A 20774-nucleotide genomic window follows, 5' to 3' on the forward strand; every position below is an offset into this window, starting at 1 on the left:
TATCTCTTCTTACAGGTGACTTTGATTTTTATTTTTATTTTTTATTTTTTCGCATGGGCTGAAATTGTGTTTTGAAGAGTGTGCCTTTTTTTTTTGAAAGGGAAAGTACACGAAACCCCTTATGTAGATTTTTTTTTTTTTTTTAATGGGTTGGGAGGGCATATGACCTTATCCTCCACACAGACAATGATTATCACACACTAGTTATTGTATACTCACTACACGTAAGGCTGTAAACGAGTCGAGTTTTGTCAAGTAGTGCATGTTCAAGTTTGGCTCGTTGGGGAAAGTCAAAAGCTCAAGCTTGGCTTGAGCTCGTAACAAGCTGAAAAATAATGTTTAAGCTTGAGCTTGTAGGAAAGCCAAAAATATTGACCTAAGCTCGAGTTTGAGCTTGATATTAATCCTACTTACGAACTAGCCATTATTCAAATTAGAATGTTACATAATTAAGTTCATTCATATACCCTTCATTATCTACGATTTCAACAATTGTTCAAAATACAATTTTTACATTCACGTTAGATAATAAAGAACTAGAAAAATACTTGTTTGTAACTATTATGAATAGGAAAATACTAACATGTGTCATAACTTTACATTAGATGATTGATGGTGAAGAATCATATGTAACTAAAAGAAAATGTATTTTTCTTTACATTAGGTCCACCCCAGACTTAATTTATTTATTTATTTTTAAATGCAACTAAAGTCTAAAGTCTTTATTGGTTAGTTTTGAGGGAATGAAAAAATTAAGGTAATGGGTAGTTGTCCCATATTGGCCATGCCATTAGATATGTGTAATGAGTATATCTAGTTAACACATATAAACTTATAAATGAGTCTTACTTAAATTGTTTTATATCAAGCCTCATAGTTCACGAGCTTAATCGTGAACAATTTTTTTTGCTTGGGCTCAACTTGTTTATTAAATGAGCCTAAAATTAAGACTTAAGCTTGGCTTATTTATAAACAAACAAACAAACATGAACGAGCTTCTTATCGAGTTGAGCCCGAGTTGTACATGATCAACTTGGTTCATTTACAGCCCTAACCACACACTGTCACGTGGGTTGAAATTGTGTTTTACAGGGTGTATATGTAAGGTTGTCAAAATCGAGATTCTATGTAGGATCGCAGGAGATAAGTAGGATCGCGGATCGTAAGATCTTACCTATTTTCAGATTTGAAGCAAAAAACGCATTGATAGTGATTTTGTATATTAAATAATCATGTAAATTATGAATCTTCCATAAAAAAATAAAGATTTTGTTCATATGATGTAATTTGCATGTCCTATATAGCTACGTCTATACTAATGAAACAAATATATTTAAGTTTTAACGCAATATATTTAAAAAGTTTAGTGAATGTTTAATTAGAAACCAAACAAGTACCAAAATACTAGCACACTTTTTCCTTCAGCAACAGCTCTTGAACCCTCATTATCTCCTAACATTGATAACCAAATGATATAATAGTGATCACACATTCACACTATACACATGTAACTTTTACTTTTTTAAAAAAAATCTATAAAGGAAGGTATTAGAATTGTTACTTCATTATCTTCATCAAAATTTGTACCATCATCTTCTGGTCAACACCCTTTGCTAACCACACATCATCCGAAGACAAGTTCTTCAAACCAATTTCTTCTTTTGCACTTGATGCTTTAGCTATTTTCTCTTTTATCTTCAAGTTTTACATAACAAATACCAACTCATTCTTTTTTTTTTGGTTCAAACAATTTTCTCATTTTTGAGTGTACTTAAAGTTGTACTAATTTTAATAGAGAATTCTCAATTGGTGGATAATATACCAAGGTCATTTGGTCTTACTATTCCAAATGTATTTCAATTACTTTCACAACCTGAAGAGTTATATGTTAAGCTCAATATTCTTATGTCAAAAATTTTCAATTCAAGAAAGTCATCTCCATATGAGTCTCACCACTTAGTTGATACATTTATGAGGTACAATGTCTTAGTCTTGAGATTACAAATTACAACTTATAAAGATGAACTTAAAAATAAAAAATTATAAAATTATAAAATTAAAAAAAAAAAACTGATTTTTATGTTTTGGTAGGATCCCATACAATCCTACACGATCCTACATGTGATCCTACAATTTTTACGATCCTTGTGCAATTCTAAACGTTTTGGTGAAGTGTGATCATAAAATCGTGCGATTCTATGATCCAGATTGCGATTTTGACAACCATGTGTATATGGTAGTGTATGTGACTTGTGTGCAACAATATTTTCCCTACAATTGAGATTCCAAGTCAAATTTGTCCCACACACACATTATTATTTAAAAAAGAAAAAAAAAAAAAAAAGAGGATTGCTCTAGATTTATAATTTGTACCTCGCCTGCAGATTTTATACAATTCAATACCTTTCTAAACATTGCGGGTCTTACAAGTTACAACCACAAATTAAAATATAAATAAATATAAATAAATTGAAGCTACGACCACATTTGTCAAACAAAAAAAAAAAATCCATCCATTTGCTAGCTTTTCTATTTTGACTTGAAAGACACCTTATATGCATTATCTTTAGTGCAATGCATGGCATTAAACATTGATATAAGAGGAATTAATATAAACTCACAATCATGACACTAAAGAGGAATTTTGCAGAGGTATACCTACTCAGGAATCGCACTTCACAATAAAGATTCTACAACAAAGGAATATCACCTTTTAACTGAGATATTCAGCCTTCCCAATAAGGTAGTGAAAACATACAAGGGGCTTTTGATGAATAGTGGATTTAGTTTTTACCACTTATCAAGAATACTACATGGTTCACAAGGCAATTTTCTTAATTCTGCACTCTTGGTGTTCTGTTGCTTATTTGTACTAGATTTGTTGAGGTACAAGCGTACGAAATGTTGCTGTAATTTGCCAAAATCAATTTTTAAGTTACATGTGTTCAAGCAATGCAATAACAAGAATAAAAATATAATAAGCCCTGTGAAGCTTCAGTTGCACATGACAAATTCTGGGCTAGGAATGAGGCTTTTGGACCAAGAAAAAGTACATTGGTGAGAAGATCCCTTTCCTAACAGTAAACAAATAAACATAGATTATCAATACCTTACACAAAGATGGGATATGAATGTGATCATACAGGTGATGGAAGGTAAACATATATATTCATGCACTTTAAAAGGGATTCCAGAACTCTATGCTTTTAAGGTTCATATTATTATATGGTGTGTGAATAACAGGCCTGAAGAAAACATGGGACATGAGTGCAAAGAAACTCACCTTCCACCTTCAACAAGAGCGTCTGCTGCTTGCTCCAAGAAGGACTGAACTCTTTGACTGCCCTCAGGAGCAAGGCCCAAGAACTCTAAGGTTTTGACCTACAGGTTTAAAAGAAAAAGTCTGTTGTAGATTATTCCAAAATTTTGCAGATAAGAAAAAAAAAATTGGCAGCAGCTTGGGGTGGAGGAGGGAGGTTGGTCAAATTATGTCTTCTGATCCTCACTTCTTCAGTGTCACCAGTACCTTCACTAGCACATTGACAGGTTCTTCGTTTTATTTTCCTTCTTATGCTTTCTCCACCATTAACACAACAATGCTACAGTCATTCCAACCACCAAAAACAAAAAAACAAAGAAGACAGTATGGAAAGAGAAAATCGATTTCCTTATTCCACCTTTTTTGTTGCAACTCTTGGCAAAAACAAAATTTGTAGTGTTGTACTGCCTTTAAAGCCTTTGCTTATGCAGCAAATAGATTGTATGAGGTAATTACTAGCAAATAGGACAGGTTTTAGCATTCTTACCATGTTTCGAGTGATAAAACGTCCAAAAGCTGTTACTCGGAAGCTAGCTAGTGAGAACTGATTTTTGTCCAGAGGCAAATACCAAGGGAGAGGCGAGTTGACAGCAACATCCTCCTCCCATATGATCTTTACACAAATTAACAAAACATTAAATGAATGCTTCTCTCATAATTACACTAAAAAATTTGTATTTCAAAGTTCAAAGAAGGAGATAAGTGAAAAAGTGAAACTACCACAACCATGCTACTCACCTCAAAGCCTGCAACTTTCAAGGCTTCAAGACATTGTCCCTTTGATCTGATGCCAGGAAGTCCATTGCCAAGCTCAACTTCACCCTGTTTCCATGAATATAAGCTTGTTCTCATAAGTGCATTATTACATATTACAACAAAATGGAAGAACATTATTGTCCCTATAAGACCTTAATCCTTTGGTGTTCTTGATTCAAGGGATCAAAAGAATCAGTTATGCACCACTCATAAGCAGCAAAACATTGGCCAGGCTTTAACACTCTGTATATCTCTTTGTAACAATCAACCTACTCCATTCACAAAACAAAGAACAAAGAAAGTTAAATGTCAAAAAAAAATTATGAACAACTAGATGGACAAGACCAGAAAAGGCTAATACTGAATATCATTAGCCTTTTTAGACTCCTTTTACGACATACCGCATCTGGTGCATGGCATGTGGCTTCTATTGCAAATATTGCATCAAAAGTATTGTCAGAAAATGGCATTTTCATGAAGTCCGCCTGAATCAACAAAAAGTATAACCCGCAAAGTCCAACTTCAGTCAGTAGCTATTATTAGTGTCATATTAGAAATAGCAGTAATTTTATGAGCGAACAAAAGCATAGGCAAAAACACTTTAAAGAAGTAATTCTCTCTTGTGAAAAGTAAAAATTCACCCAGCCCAGCACAAAAAGGAAGGAGGAAATAAAAATTCATCTTCGTTAGATTAGACATATCCAACCTTAACATAGTTGCAGGTCTCATCCACCTCTCCAATGCGATTTAGTTCCTGTGAAGTAACCAACCTTCCAAGCATTACTGATAAATGACAAACATGACTCAAACCATTTGCATGAATGGAAAAAATTAGTAAAATAGAAATAGACAAGAAGGAGGAGAAGGGTAAGGGGAGAGGAAGAAAATAAACTCATATATTCTATCCCTATATGAAGTTTCATGTACCTTTCCTCTAGTTATTTGATATTCGTTGTTGTTTATCCCGGTAATTGATGCACCACTACACAAAGTTTAGCAGGAAAAAGAAAATAACCAGTATTTTCAAACAGATTCAGTTGATAAATATAGAAAACATTCAAAAGAAATTCTGTGATTTCAGAAACGTTGGTGAAAACCTCTACAGCAGAGTTGAAAGCATTGGCAACCATCAGTTATCCTTTATCACACAAACAATCATTTAAACAATGAAAACGAGGATGAACATTATGGTCTTCAGTTTTATGTAAATATAATTTCCCTTTCTCGATAGGCTAAAATACAGAAAATGAAAGCATTTGGAAATTACAACCAAATTTAAATAATTTACCAGGAGCATACTTACTATGACTCAGAGTAACTAAAAGAGAAAGCTGCATGCCACTTGAGAAAATCCTAATGGATATTTGCTGATCCTAATATTCCACGTGGATTAAGTGTAAGCTTAACTGTGTATTTATAAGCTCTTGGACACCCTCCCCTTGCTAGCTGGTTTTTAAGGGTGAGTTCTACAAATGGGTTTGTAATGTTTGGTATCAGAGCCAGCCACCACATCGAGTAATCGGACATAGCTCATTGAGTATGGGATCAAATGAGTTATGATTCTATGGTCGGATCTCAGAGGGGGCAACCTAAAGGCTAGATTAAAATTACTAATAGGTGAATGGAGCCACCAAAAAGAAAAAGGGCTACCATCGGGTCAGTGTCATTAGAGTAAGCTGTCGTGGACGTCGGTTGCGAAGCATGGTGGTATATTATAATCTTAATGTCTCACATGGATTAAGTGTAAGTTTAACCATGTAATTATAAGCTTTTGGGTACTCTCCCCTTGCAAGCTGGTTTTTAGGGATAAGTTCTACCCATAGGTTTGTAACAGATACATTAGATTTAGAAGTTAGGTCGGTAGAAAACAGGGGGCTTAGGAATGAATGTTGTTTAAACAAGCTCTGTATTTTTTTCCCCTTTCTATTTGACAAGCTAAAGCAGTTTTGATACCATGTTAGGAAAGGCAAGACATAGCTCTAGTACCACGATAAAGTATACGAGAAAATATAAAGAAGATAACATGATTCAATCTTAGAGCTTACATCCACAACGGAAAGCCCTTGATGGTTACATATTTACTATTAAGCTCTCTATGTTTTACAATGACCTAATTTGATTGTATTTATAGTAAGCTAAATCCTAGACTTCTATATACAAACCCAAGGTTACAATACTTGCACTACAAGTAGGATTATGATAAATTTGCTTGTACTCCAAGTAATATTAAGATCAATTTACTTGCACTACAAGTAGGATTAGATATAATGAACCTAGACTAGAATTATATACCAAACTTGGGCCTTCATAACTCTAATATTCCCTCTCTCCCCCCCCCCCCCCCCCCCCCAAAACTCAAATTCAAGGTGGAAGCTTGAAGACAACCTGAGTAAAAAAAGGTGAAACCTTGAAGGAAATCATGACTGAATTGGGTATGGAATGGACCAAGCATGACCAAATTATATGAAGCATAGATGACAAGCTGGAACAAAGGCTGGACACACGTGATGTTGGAGGATTAAATTCTGTGAACAGTTCATTCATACCTGTGGAGGTTATTAATCAAATGCATGGACTAAAAGACTTTGCTTGAAAATGATGGAGAGTTTTGAAATTTTTGTCTCTAACAGAACAGTTGTAACCTCTTCAAACTTGCGTGTCTCCTTACCAACTAACAAGGTAGTCAGCACATTATCATATGAAGGTAAAAGCAAGGTTAAAGGCAATAAGGCTTAATGGCTTAATCCTCCTCCCCAATCTTGGCTTCCACACTAGACAACTGAGTAGTCAATTTGTTAAAAGCATGTAGAAGATATGCATTGTGCTTTGTCATGAGAAGTCCAATCTCATGACAAAAGCAATAGTTTAGACTTTAAATGTTATTAGATCATGCCTCTGATTATTAACCTGCACAAGACCAATGTTTATAACCAAAACCTAGATAACCAAATACATCTTGTAAAAGCAGGAAACACAAAGATAGACAGGACAAGAAACGTATTGGACATGCTATTACCACAAAAAATAAAATAAATAAAAAAACTACTCTTTTTTCTTCTTGGTATAACAGATGAATTTCTAACTATATCTTTAAAATGAAGAGTTTCCAATCCAGTACCATGTATAATTAAATGCAAGAGCCATCATCATCATCAACAACAAAAAAGTCTTAGTCCCAAAGCTTTGGGGTAGATTATGGATCCTCAACAGAACAATCAAAGTTGGTCATATGTATTTTTTTTCCACCATGCTATCCTATCCAAAATCATACTCTCTATTACGTCCTTACTTGACAAGAAAGTTACCTAAATCTAGCAATTTCTCTCAGGGGCCCACCAATTCCACATCCTACGTCCAGCACCTGATAATGACAATAAATTTACTCAATGAACAAATTTGCATTGGATGGGAAAGAATTGTGTTATCTTAGATAATATTATTTTTTAAATTGTATTAATAGGATAGTGAAAGAAACCTTCTGTCCTGGCTTCAAACCCAGTTGCAGAGCAATAAAGTGCTCGTGTCGCTTGATACTCTCTCTTAATGATTCTCCCTTCCATCTGCCAAAATAAGATTCACTATTTATTTTTAACAATCTTCACTATGTAGTTATATGCAATTGCATGTATGCATAGAGATAGAAAAGACAAAGGCAACTTACGCCAATAATTCATCCTTACCTAGCTGCAAAATGGAAAGATTCACCCCAGCCATATTCATAAAAGCTTGTCACAAGATCATAGTATTTGTTAACCTAGAATTGAAAGGGCATTACAATTGATCAAATGACTTATCTTTACCAGATCAGAAATGCAGACGCATCATTAATGACAATATGTGCATCATAGTTTCAAATTTAACAAGAGGCAATGATATCCACCCAATATTGTCCAACTGACAAAAAATGACCTACTATAAATTCAGAAACTTAGAAATATAGTATTCCGCCATAGACGGATATCTGAAAAGTTTAAAATTCTGAACCATTTTAAGAATTGTTTATAAATACACATCAGCAGTGATGTATTACATAATTAGAATTAAAAGGAAGATCCTGGTAGTCTCCTTATCTTTATGCATTTTATGTAGAAGAAACAAAAACTGAAGCCTAAATCCAGTGCATGGATGCATAAATGGATGATAAAGAGCATATGCAGGCATTATCAAAGAACTTATCAATTTCACATTCAAATGATCAAACAAGCCTTAAACCTATAAGGCCACTTTTTATTCCCCCAAGAAGAAAAATGGAAAGAGAAAACAAAATTTAACAGTATACATATCATTTTCATCATTAGTATTATTTTCTTGCAGTTTGCAAACAGCTACATAAGGGATAATGAAGCATATGGCTTGTCTTTCAAAGTACATCTCCATTGGATAGGTTCATAATAAGCACTTACCACTAAAGATAATACCAGATGTTTGAGACAAAAAGTTGGGATGGAAATGAAGGAATGAAATTTTATATTTATAGGGTCCATTTGGATGCAGTTTATTTTGCTGAAAACTGAAAATAAAAAAATAAAAAATTTTCAGATTACCGTTCACAAGGAAAACACTGTTCACTTGCCTTCTTGCACTGAGCCCTGAGTTAGTAAAAAAAAAAAAAGGCCCGAAATGCAAAACGCATCTGACGCAGATGCAAAACGTTGAATCCAAACAGTCACATAATCATTTAACAAGTATCCACAATCATTTGATTGTAAATAGCCAACCACAACATCACAATATATACTGGAATAATCTTTACTTGTTTCATGTCAATCATCAATATATGCACTAGAATATATTAAAATATAAATCTCTGAGATGGTTAGTCTAACTAATATTAAATAATAAAAAAAAAAGAAGCTCAACCAGCATCAAATAAAGAAAGTTTTCTTACCATGTCCTTGTAGTTAGCTTTTCTCTCTTCCTCATCCCCTCCATGATGTATGTGATACTTCTCATATCTGAATTCCACACCAAATTTTATACCAGCAAAATTGAAGCAAATTGTGTGCATTATACTCAGACCACCAAATTCTACAACAAGGGTGTGGCTCAAAACTCAAAAGTATCATTATTTAGCAATCCCTGAAGAATTAGTCCATATGTTCCATCTGACATAACACAAATTGGTAAAATTATTTTGTTACAACGCCACTTCTTTTACTCTTTTTTGATAAATAACCACACCACTTTTGCTCTTACAAAAAGAAACAAGAAATTAAAAAGGAAGGTGCATTGTGCGCCGTGAAAGATTTATATAATCTCGCGTATTATTTTACTCATACAAAAAGGATTGGTACATTATGCACTGTACTTTTTTGAAGACCCAGATGAAGTAATCATTGTCTGAGAGTTGAATGAATTCAAAACCAACGGGAGGCTAAACTATTATAGTTGCTTCAAAAAACAGTAATATTTGGAGGGTACTTACATTCACCACTGCTTTTGAGAACGCTACCAAAGCAAATTTGACATTCCGAAAAGCAAGAAAAGTACTCTCACTCTCACTCTCAGTATAAAAACCAAAAACAGAGCATAAGCGTTCTCAACAAGTAAAGGTAGGTAGGTACCTTTGAACAGTTGAAAGCACTTGCTCCTTCTGAAGCTTCCCGCCAACCCCAGAAGCAAGATCCAGTGCTCCAGATTTTGACATCTGGAAACAACAACACACCGATCTATTCTATCATATTCATTTTCATATTCATATTCATTTATCAACAAACAAAAAGACTGAATACTATAGAGCGTGACATGACATGACATGAGTAGACAGCATTTTAGTTACATCTTAGTCTTACTCACATTGGATTTGAGTTTTGAGATAGACACTGCTTTCCTCTTCAATTGCGAGTCAAACGCATCAAATTCAACTACCTGCCGTTTTCCTCTTCTGTCTCATTGTCATTGGTTTATGCTCCTGGACCTCACCAAATTGGACCCAGACCCGGTAACCGGCTTGAATCCAAACAAAAACACCTTATACGAATCAAAGATTTTTGGGTAAATTCCACTTACCACCCCTGAGGTTTGGGTTAATACCAACTAGGTCCAAGACATTCCAAAATTGACCAATTTGGTCCATAAAGACTATTTTGTCCCTAAACACCACTAAACAATGTTAATCTCTGTTAATTCTCTCTTCTCTCTGTCCCTCTCTGTTACTCTCCCCTCTTCCCTCCTCCCTCACTCTCTCTCCTCAGATCAGCCATAACCACTCCTCAGATTAGCCACAACCACTCAGATTAACTACGACAAGAGCCACAACACAATTTTACTACCCATACCAAAACCCAGTCAAATCTGCTCCAACAATATCCAAATCCTCCAACACATAGAAAACTCACCACCACCATCACCAACACATAGACCTGTTACGTTTGAGAAAGGAGAGAAAAAAAAAAAGGAAAAAAAGAAAAAGATAAAGAAGTAAAATGACTAACAGATGCTAACGGGGTTAGGGATTAAAATGTTTTCAGGGACAAAATTGTCTTTTTAGGATGAAATTGGTAGGTTTTAAAATATTTTGGACTTAATTGGATATTATCACAAACCTCTGGGATGGTTTGTGGAATTTACCCAAGATTTTTTTATCTGAGTAAAGACGTGTTAACTTGTGACTGAACTCGTTTTTCTTAAGATCAAGTCAATCCATCAGACCCTTTTTTAACATTATTTTTATTTTTTATTAGAATCATACTAGCAAATCACTCCAAATATGAACTCAACTATTTCAAGGTAATAGTTACTTTGAATCAAATAGCACCCATCACAAAGTTTTCTTTTTAATATGACCGAGGTAAGAAAAATAGAAAATTCAAATAAATTAAACTTACAACATAAATTTTGAGAGTATCAACTATCAAGTAGCTTAGACTTTGTTTAGCAAAAAAAAGTAGCTTAGATTTTTTTCATCCAAAAAAAAAAAAAAAGTAGCTTAGATTTTTTTTCATCCAAGAAAAAAAAAAAGTAGCTTAGATTTTTTTTTTTTTTTTTTTTGGGTTGCTAAATATGAAGTAGCTTAGATTGAAACAATATTTCTACATTCTTTGGCATGATAAAAATCATAAAGTACTTAGAACATTGGTCTAAACCCCAAATTTATACTATAAAGCTCATAAGATCCTTATCATTTGTCAGTCTCATATATTGCAAATAAACCAACATTTCTTTTGACGTCTCAAAGCATAACAAAGTCTATATATAAGATGACAAGAATTGAAGGAATACGTCACTATTGCCCGAGAGAATACCACTAGAGTAGGGATGACAATTTTTCCATGTCCCGCTTAACCCGCCCCTCCCTGCTTCGCCCCACATGGGTTTTTCCAGCCCCACAAAGGTGGTGGGGCGGGGATGGGGCAAGATTTTAGCTCCGCACCATGAGACGGGACGGGGATGGGTTTAGACTTTTTAAACCCACCTTGCCCCTCCCCCTCCCCATCCCGCCCTGCGTTGCTAAGGGTTATAATTGTAAATTTTTCATATCCTAAAACCCTACTATTTAAACAAACATATCAATATTAACTTATTTTATTCTATCCAATGTAGTTATTTGTCTTTATTTTGTTATGTGTTATACTATGAGTTTTTTTTTGTTTTTTTATTTATTTATGATTGTCTTGTTAAACACTTGGATATATTATTCAATTTTTTCTAAAAATTGATTTGATTTAATGGGATGAATTTAGTTATAATTTCAAGTATATTTTTATTAATGAAATAGGTTTCATTAAAAAAATTGTACTAGTTGTATGGCAAGTTAACAAAAAGTTGAGTTTTACGGGGTGGGGTGAAGCTTTGCGGGACCCCAAAGGGCGGGGATGGGATGAGAAAGTTTTCCCCATTAAGCGGGGCGGGGCGGAGATGGGGCAAAACAAAACCATGTAGGTCAAGAACGAAGACCCCATCCTTCAGCCTCGCCCCGTTACCATACCTACACCAGATTCATGAGCCTTTATTATTCATTCTTTAAATTTTTTTTTTTTTAATGTAAGAAATTTTTAAAACACCAAAACAACGTTGTTTTGGCACACTTAACCACAAATCACCTAACTTTCGTAAAGATGATATCATTAGTTAACTTTCAATTGTGTCAACTTAAGAGTGTATGCACTATTTAACTTTAATTTTGAGTATTTTGTTATTTTTTGACCTTTAGTATTTTTTTTTTGTTCATTTATTATTATTTTGCTGGGATAATTACAGATTACCCATCTATGGTTTAGCCCGAATTTAATTTACCCACCTGTGATTTTATTTTTGACACTTTACCCACTTATGTTTCACTCAGTTACTACTCCGTAACCCATCTCCCTTTTAGACATTACTCTAACACATTTTTTATCAAAAACAAAACCCAAAACAGATCAAACACTCCTCTCTCCCAAAACACACTCCCATCCACATGAGGTAGATCTACTAATTTGCTTGAAAATCATGAGTACATACAATATGAACATTTTAGCATATCAATAATTATGATAAAGTCAAGAACATCTGAACTGAAAGATGTACCACAAAATTAGCAACTTGCGCAACAACAAAAAGGAAAAAAGAAGTCACTAGTCTCTCTCTTTCCAATTCCCTCAATCTCTCTCTCTCTCTCTTTCTCTCTCTGCCCTCCATTTTCCATGATCCATGAAATCCACCCAACACCGATTATCAAGATATAATCACCAACTAGAGCTGCCACCGCACCACCAAATCCACGGTTGGATTTCTCTCTCTATCTCACTCTTTGATCTAGCCATTCAAACCCAGGGCTCTGAGGTATTCATATGTTCTTTTATAATGGCTGACTTGGGGGTTGAATCATGGATTAAGGTATGGATCTTGAACAAAACCCAAAATCAATTCGTAGAAAATCTCACTTCTTTTTTCCAAAATTTGTTGAATGTTTGATATTGGGTTATTGATTGGTGATGGGTTTTCTGAATTATGAATTTGGTTAGTTGAAGGTGTTGGATTAAGGCTGAACGTGGTTGCCAAGGTCAAGGTTGCCTCATGGTGGCGGCAAGGTGGGGGTTTAATGCTCTCAGCATTGAGATTTTTTTTTTTTTTTTTTTTGTGGGTTTGTTGTTTTCCTTTGAAACCTGGGGTTCTTCAAAACTGTGATTTTTTTTTTGTTGTTTTGCAAGTTGGCTTTCATGATGAAGGTGAATATGGTGGTCTTCTTGTGTTCTGGGTTTGAAATTCTTTTAATTTGAGCTATGTTTTAAGAGACACATATTCTTGGGTTTAAAATAGCCCATTTTGATCTTGTTTTCTTTTGTTATGTGTTATACTATGAGTTTTTTTTTTTTTTTTTTTTTTTTTTTAATTTTTATGATTGTCTTGTTAAACACTTGGATATATTATTCAATTTTTTCTAAAAATTGATTTGATTTGATGGGATGAATTTAGTTATAATTTCAATTATATTTTTATTAATGAAATAGGTTTCATTAAAAAAATTGTACTAGTTGTAGGGCAAGTTAACAAAAAATTGAGTTTTACGGGTGGGGCAGAGCTTTGCGAGGCCCCAAGGGGCAGGGATGGGGTGAGAAAGTTTTCTTCATCAAGCGGGGTGGGGCGAAGATGGGGCAAAACTGTCATGCCCTGAACCCAACTATAAAGACAGGCACGTGACAACTGCCGCACGCTTATAAAGTAAGCACCTTATTAGTGTACAAGGCCTTCTTAACATCTAAAATTTATCCTCAAAAATTAAATCAAATAAATCCAAAATACCTCAACAATTTCCTTATGAATAGATCTCCAATAATTTAAAAGGAACAAAATCCAAACCTCATGTACATAATGCCAATTGGCCAAAAAATATAAAACTATTAGAAGACCATCCAATCCCAGAATCACTAAGCTTCTTTCCTGCTCACAACACAACATCAAAACTCCCAAAACTTGCTATTCTTCACAATCTGAAACTGAAGGGGAAAAAGGGAGTGAGTTGACTACTCAATAAGTAACCAAAGTCCTAATAAGTTCTATCAAGTAGTGGATTTGTAAAGTAATAAGATGTAATATGAGTCTTCAAAAGTTATAATATACTATGAGTTTTCAAAAATAACTAAGGAGTTTCATAGTCTTAAAATAATAAGTTGCAAATAGATCACATACTTTAATCTGACAAATATATCATAGCTAGTTTAGAAAGTAGTCAGTTTTCCATATATCAAAGCTATAACTTACAATATGTTCCAAAAAATATATATAAGCAGTTTTGATGACTCAAAATAGTTCAAATACTCAAACGTAATTCATATTCTTAACAATCTTATGACTATGGTCACGCTATATCCCTGTGACTGGGCATTAGAGTACCAATGAATAACCCCCACTGGCTAGGTATCAGATTACCAATGAATAACTCACATTGGTTTGGGTATTAGAATACCAATGAATAACCCCCATTGGCTGGGTATCAGAGTATCAATGAATAACCCCCATTGGCTGGGTATCAGAATAAATTCATAGTCAAATTATTCATAATCATATATATGAAATCATAGTTTCTAACAAAATATATCTTATTCAAATACATATATATATATATATATATAATCATATATTCAATATTCAAATCTATTTGTGATATTTCTATAATTCTTTACTTTAAATCAATATAGCTAAAAAAAAAAACAATAAAATAAAATAAATATTATATTCAATGCTCATATTTATTGGTGGAAATTCTTTATTCTTTACTTTGAATCAGTATAGCTAAAAACAATTAAATAAAATACATTATATATTCAATAATCAGATATATTTGTGATAATTCTTTACTTGAAATCAGTAATACAATAGAAATAAATTGTAACAACTATAAACAATTTTCAGTAGTTAAAATACGCAAAGATAAAACCAATCAGGATAAGGTTACTTACCTTCAAAAGCCATGCCAAAAGAACTTCTCCCTAATACTTCTTCTAAAATCCTTAGATCCCACCTCAATTCCAAGTTAATTCAAAATCCTTGCAGTTTTCCAAGACCAATCCAATGCAAACCATTTTAGCAAACTAAATAAAGAATTTACTCCAAGCAAGTTTGTCACTTAGATCCTTGGACCTTAAATCTCAATGCCATCCAACACCACAGTGACAACAAGGCAAAGATACTTTACACATGAAAAGACTAAGTCCTTGGAAATCTTCAAATAATTGGTATTGGCTTTATCTTTTATCCATCAATAAGGAACCTTACCGGACAAATCAATAATGCCCATAATGGCCCACAAGCATCTAGTTACGCTACCCTCAATAAGAATCATGGGATAAAGTGTTGTGCTTTTAGTGATGAAATTTTTGCTAACTGGATGCATATGGGTTGGCTTCTTAGAAAGGAGAAAGGGCGAGAGAAAGGAGAGGGGGGGGGGGGGGTGGATGTCAACTCCACTTAGAAATCTTAGGCGTGTAAAGCAAAGGGTGGCTAGGGTTTACATGATACAATTAGGGTATAAATATTGTTAACTTTAATATCAGAAATTACTAAGTTACCCCTAAAAATAAATCTCATTTTTATTTATTTGTTTCTTTTGGAACCGGGTATTACAAAAACAAAACCACGCAGGGCAGGGACGAAGACCCCATCCTTTGGCCCCGCCCCATTACCATCCCTACATCAGATTCATGAGCCTTTATTGTTCATTCTTTAAATTTTTTTTTTTTTAATGTAAGAAAATTTTAAAACACCAAAACAACGTTGTTTTGGCACACTTAACCGCAAATCACCTAACTTTCGTAAAGATGATATCATTAGTTAACTTTCAATTGTGTCAACTTAAGAGTGTATGCACTATTTAACTTTAATTTTGAGTATTTTGTTATTTTTTGACCTTTAGTATTTTTTTTTGTTCATTTATTTTATTTTGCTAGGATAATTACAAATTACCCATCTGTGGTTTAGTTCGAATTTAACTTACCCACCTGTGGTTTTATTTTTGACACTTTACCCACCTATGCTTCACTCCGTTACTACTCTGTAACCCACCTCCATTTCAGACGTTACTCTAACACATTTTTTATCAAAAACAAAACCCAAAATAGATCAAACACTCCTCTCTCCCAAAACACACTCCCATCCACATGAGGTAGATCTACTACTTTGCTTGAAAATCATGAGTACATACAATATGAACATCTTAGCATATCAATAATTATGATAAAGTCAAGAACATCTGAACTAAAAGACGTACCACAAAATTAGCAACTTGCGCAACAACAAAAAGGAAAAAAGAAGTCACTAGTCTCTCTCTTTCCAATTCCCTCAATCTCTCTCTCTCTCTCTCTTTCTCTCTCTGCCCTCCATTTTCCATGATCCATGAAATCCACCTAACACCGATTATCAAGATATAATCACCAACTAGAGCCGCCACCGCACCACCAAATCCACGGCTGGATTTCTCTCTCTATCTCACTCTTTGATCTAGCCTACCATGATTCAAACCCAGGGCTCTGAGGTATTCATATGTTCTTTTATAATGGCTGACTTGGGGGTTGAATCATGGATTAAGGTATGGATCTTGAACAAAACCCAAAATCAATTCGTAGAAAATCTCACTTCTTTTTTCCAAAATTTGTTGAATGTTTGATAGTGGATTATAGATTGGTGATGGGTTTTTTGAATTATGAATTTGGTTAGTTGAAGGTGTTGGATTAAGGCTGAACGTGGTTGCCGAGGTCAAGGTTGCCTCATGGTGGCGGCAAGGTGGGGGTTTAATGCTCTTAGCATTGAGATTTTATTTTATTTTAATTTTTTTGTGTGGGTTTGTTGTTTTCCTTTGAAACCTAGGGTTCTTCAAAACTGTGACCTTTTGTTGTTGTTTTGCAAGCTGGCTTTCACGATGAAGGTGAATATGGCGGTCTTCTTGTGTTCTGGGTTTGATTTTTTTTTTTTTTTTTTAATTTGAGCTATGTTTTAAGAGACACATATTCCTGGGTTTAAAATAGCCCATTTTGATCTTATTTTCTTTTGCTTTTTTTGTTTTTCTTGTTTTGGGATGAGAGAGACATAAAATGTCTGTAATTGTCCTTTATTTTGCATGTGAAAAAAATATAAATCAACTTGTAACCTGACCTGTATATGGGTTAATTGTGTTTAGATTAACCCGCTTTCGACCCAAACTCTATTAATCCAACCCAATTCAATTGCTAGGTCTATTTGCTCCCAGTTGTCTTTAGCCTTAAACTTAAGCCCGTGTCCTTTTTTATTTTTAGTTTTCACTTGAAACTGTAACAATTTTTTTTAAAAAAAAATTGATAATTGGGGTGGGGAAGACTGGAAAGGGATGTGAAGATGTTTTGACTAAAAACACTAGGAGATGTTAATTGGCTATTGTCAAATAGTAATAGAGTTAACTTATTCATGATTGTCCACACAATGAAAAACTGTCTTTGATTCTTTCCCCAAATTTAAATTACAGCTTTAACCCAAAAAATCATTTCAATTCCTTTTTTTTTTTTTAACTTTATTTATTTATTTTTAAGTTTACTATTTCTCTTTGAATTAAAGTCTCAATATTAGTACCATTGTATTTTGCCTAATTCTAGTACCACACTCTTTTCAAATTTTCCTTTGTTTACTTAATTCAATTAATTGTTAGAGTGCCTAGGGATGGCAATGGGGCGGGGCGGGGCCGGAGGATGGGATCTTTGTCCCCCCCCCCCCCCCCACATGGTTGTTGCCCTTCCCTGTCCCCACCCTGCCCCGGGGTACGGGGAAAACTACCTTGCCCCATCCCCGCCCCTTGGGGACCCGCCCCACCTCGTCCCTAATACAATTTTATATATATAAATAAATTTTTTGGTACAATAATATAAATCACAACAAAACAAAATGTTTTAAAATCCAAGCATTTAAATAAACCAAGTATTTAAATAGTCTAATACGTAACAACATAATTCAAAATTTCTTATAACAAAATAAACATTGTCTTTGCATGAATAGAATCATCAAGGATAATTGACTAGTTCTTTAACAAAATAAACATAAAAAATAAACATTGTCTTATAACAAATAAAAATTGACTAGTTCTTTAAGAATAAATTCGCTTTCTCCAATGTAGTGACACCACTTTCTTCTTCATCATCAGAATCATCAAGGATGTTTTGGAATGTATTAGCTTCAATTCCATCTACAATAGATGAAAGGCCTAAAAAAAGTAAAACAAATTCAATCAAACAATTGAAAAATATAGTGAAGAATGCAGCAACATAAATCATTAAATAGATTAACTAGTAAATTTGATTACCTTTGATTTCAGCCCATAACCAATTTTGAGTACACATCAATGCCTCCACGGTCTTTGCATGAAGTTTACTGCGATGTGGACTTAGCAGCCTACCACTTGTGCTAAATGCTGATTCTGAAGCAACAGTTGATACTGGAATGGCTAGGATATCCCTTGCAATACATTGCAAAGTAGGATACTTAGGCCCATTAGATTTCCACCATGCCAAAATATCAAACTCCAAAGTTCTTGGCATTAGATCATCCTCAAGGTAATGCTCCAACTCCAATTTAATATTCCCACCCTTTTTTTTTTTTTTTGACTAAGATATCTTTCAAAGTCCATAAGGGAGTCATCAACTTGTGGATCCTCACTTACACAAGTGCCACGAGTACCTTCCCTACCCATTCTCCCAGAAGTATAATCACGAATCATTTCATAGCAAGTATCTCTAACTCTTTGAATTTCATTTTCAGCTTCATCACCATAATAAGAAGAAAATAATATTCCAACAATTCAATCTTATATCTTGGGTCTAAAATGGTTACCACAGCCATAGCACCATGAATCACATTCCAATAACAGTCAAATTTTTCTAACATTTTAAATGCCATACTCCTAATTATATCACTTGGGCTTGTGAACCAAGAATTCAAAGCAATTTTTATTTCACACCTTAGGAAAAAAAAGATTAGCTGTAGGATATGAGGTACCTTAGAATAGCTCTGTAACCTTGTAAAACAATGCCAATCTCTCACATATACTACTTGCCATCTCCCATTCTTCCTCTTTTGGAATGCACTTATAAGATGACTCCCTTTGGCTCAATCAAAAAAAGACATCTCAATACTCTATAGCAGTAGAAAGCATAAGATAGGTAGAGTTCCAACGAGTCTTACAATCAAGGGCTAGTTCTTTGGTACATTCAACATGTAATTGTCGAGCCGTATCTGTAAACCGTTGCCTTCTTTTTGTTGATCCAGTCCAAAATTCCACAATCTCACGAACCTTCTCAATGCATGATCCAATAACATTCAAACCATCCTGAACAATCAAATTAAGAACATGTGCTGCACAACGCATATGCAACATTGATCCACACATAACAAGGGTACTATGTTGAAGCTTGTCTAGTATAATATTTATAACTACATCATTGGTACTGCAATTGTCCACTGTCATAGTAGATAACTTCCTATCAATGTTCCATTCCAACAAGGTTTGTAAAAGGATATCAGAAAGCACTTCCTTTGTATGTGGAGATGGCACATAAATAAACCTAAAATAAGAAATTTATATTATTATAACTAACAGTGCAATAAGTTCATACAATATTTGAAAAAAATTTAAATAATAAAATGAATATATACTTAAAAAAATGTACCTCATAACTCGGCTTTGTAATCTCCAGAAATCATCAATGGAGTGTGCCGTTACAATCGCTTTTTGTTTTGTGAAGTCCACATATCAGTGGTAATAGCAATTCTACTCCGATTCTTTTCTATTTCATGCATTGATTTCTCCCTTTCATGATCATAGATGCTCATAATGTCCTTCTTGATTGTGTTCCTGCAAACCATCTTGAACAATGGTTGAAGAGAAGTTGAATATCTTCTAAAGCCAATGTGATCAACTATAGAAAGGGGATACTCATGCAAGATGATCATACGTGCGAGTTCTTTTCTTGATTCATCTTGATCAAAATGATAAGCATTCACACCTGCCATTGAGTCCACATTATTATGATCCCTCACCAAAATTTTTTGTTTCATATCCCTAATGTCCTTACACTTTTTCCTAGGACATATTTTTAAGTGGTCATGCAAATGTTTAGTACCATTTTTAGAACCCCCTACAAGCAATTTCGTACAATAGTTGCATTCAGCTTTGTCTTTCCCATCAACTTTCCTTTTCTTAAAATGATTCCACACAACTCATTTCAAACTCCCTCGTTCCTCAGTTATCTCATTGTTAGGTTGGTCTTGGGCATCTTCTGGCCTATCCAATGGAGTTGAACAGGGAGTTGTATTATCTTCATCAACCATCATTGGAGATTGATGGCTGCCAATGGGTGTGATAGATGGATTGGAGCTACCATTGTTTTCACTTGAAGTCATTCCTAAAAAAATTATTTATGATAATTTAGTAACTTAGCAATCATAAAAAAGTAATATATATACACCAAAACCTAAGCCAAAAGTCTCCAACACAAACAATGTAGAACAATGTAAAAGATAAACTTATATCACTTATGAAAAATTCAAGTAAATTAAACCGTGTGTAATGCTTTCACAGATTTTAAGGAAAAATATTGTCGATAGAAAGATATAGATATAAGCATTTAACCACATTAACAAAGATAAAATCTTTAAGATTATCAATCAAACAAGTTTTAAAAACTATGACTCTATCACATAGTAAAGAAAAAAATAAGTTAGATATAAAAATATAAATATAACCGAATAGAATGAGTACTAA

At 34.0% G+C, this 20774-nt stretch overlaps 1 protein-coding gene across 4 annotated transcripts; it reads right to left on the bottom strand.

The window, feature by feature from the left end:
• Positions 1 to 2688: 2688 nt before the first annotated feature.
• Positions 2689 to 10035, bottom strand: LOC126693801 (cycloartenol-C-24-methyltransferase-like). 4 transcript variants are annotated; one of them, XM_050389936.1, is made up of 14 exons: positions 9872 to 10035; positions 9640 to 9722; positions 8964 to 9030; positions 7756 to 7829; positions 7551 to 7635; positions 7381 to 7436; positions 5003 to 5057; positions 4782 to 4829; positions 4477 to 4560; positions 4228 to 4344; positions 4058 to 4141; positions 3807 to 3932; positions 3284 to 3381; positions 2689 to 3074 (listed from the first exon to the last, which is right to left on the bottom strand). In XM_050389936.1, exons 2-14 carry the CDS (start codon positions 9720 to 9722, stop codon positions 3020 to 3022), a joined length of 1032 nt encoding a protein of 343 aa, XP_050245893.1. In that variant the 5' UTR covers positions 9872 to 10035; the 3' UTR covers positions 2689 to 3019. The 4 variants fall into 4 exon arrangements, with proteins under 4 accessions (XP_050245893.1, XP_050245894.1, XP_050245895.1 ...); XM_050389937.1 differs by lacking the exon at positions 9872 to 10035 and having other exon boundaries at positions 8964 to 9180; XM_050389938.1 differs by lacking the exon at positions 9872 to 10035 and having other exon boundaries at positions 8964 to 9180; positions 9501 to 9641.
• Positions 10036 to 20774: the final 10739 nt, after the last annotated feature.

The sequence above is a fragment of the Quercus robur genome, chromosome 7 (assembly GCF_932294415.1).
Source record: "Quercus robur chromosome 7, dhQueRobu3.1, whole genome shotgun sequence".
In the NCBI taxonomy this organism is placed as follows: Eukaryota; Viridiplantae; Streptophyta; class Magnoliopsida; order Fagales; family Fagaceae; genus Quercus; species Quercus robur.

What these genes read in the sequence shown, in the direction of transcription:
- LOC126693801 (XM_050389936.1), bottom strand. Translation starts at nt 9,722, where the DNA reads ATGTCAAAATCTGGAGCACTGGATCTTGCTTCTGGGGTTGGCGGGAAG. An exon ending in TCTTTCCATTTTGCAGCTAG is followed by an intron (nt 7,636 to 7,755) that starts GTAAGGATGAAT and finishes TTATTTTGGCAG; the next exon opens with ATGGAAGGGAGAATCATTAA. An exon ending in CATGCCATGCACCAGATGCG is followed by an intron (nt 4,345 to 4,476) that starts GTATGTCGTAAA and finishes TGAATGGAGTAG; the next exon opens with GTTGATTGTTACAAAGAGAT.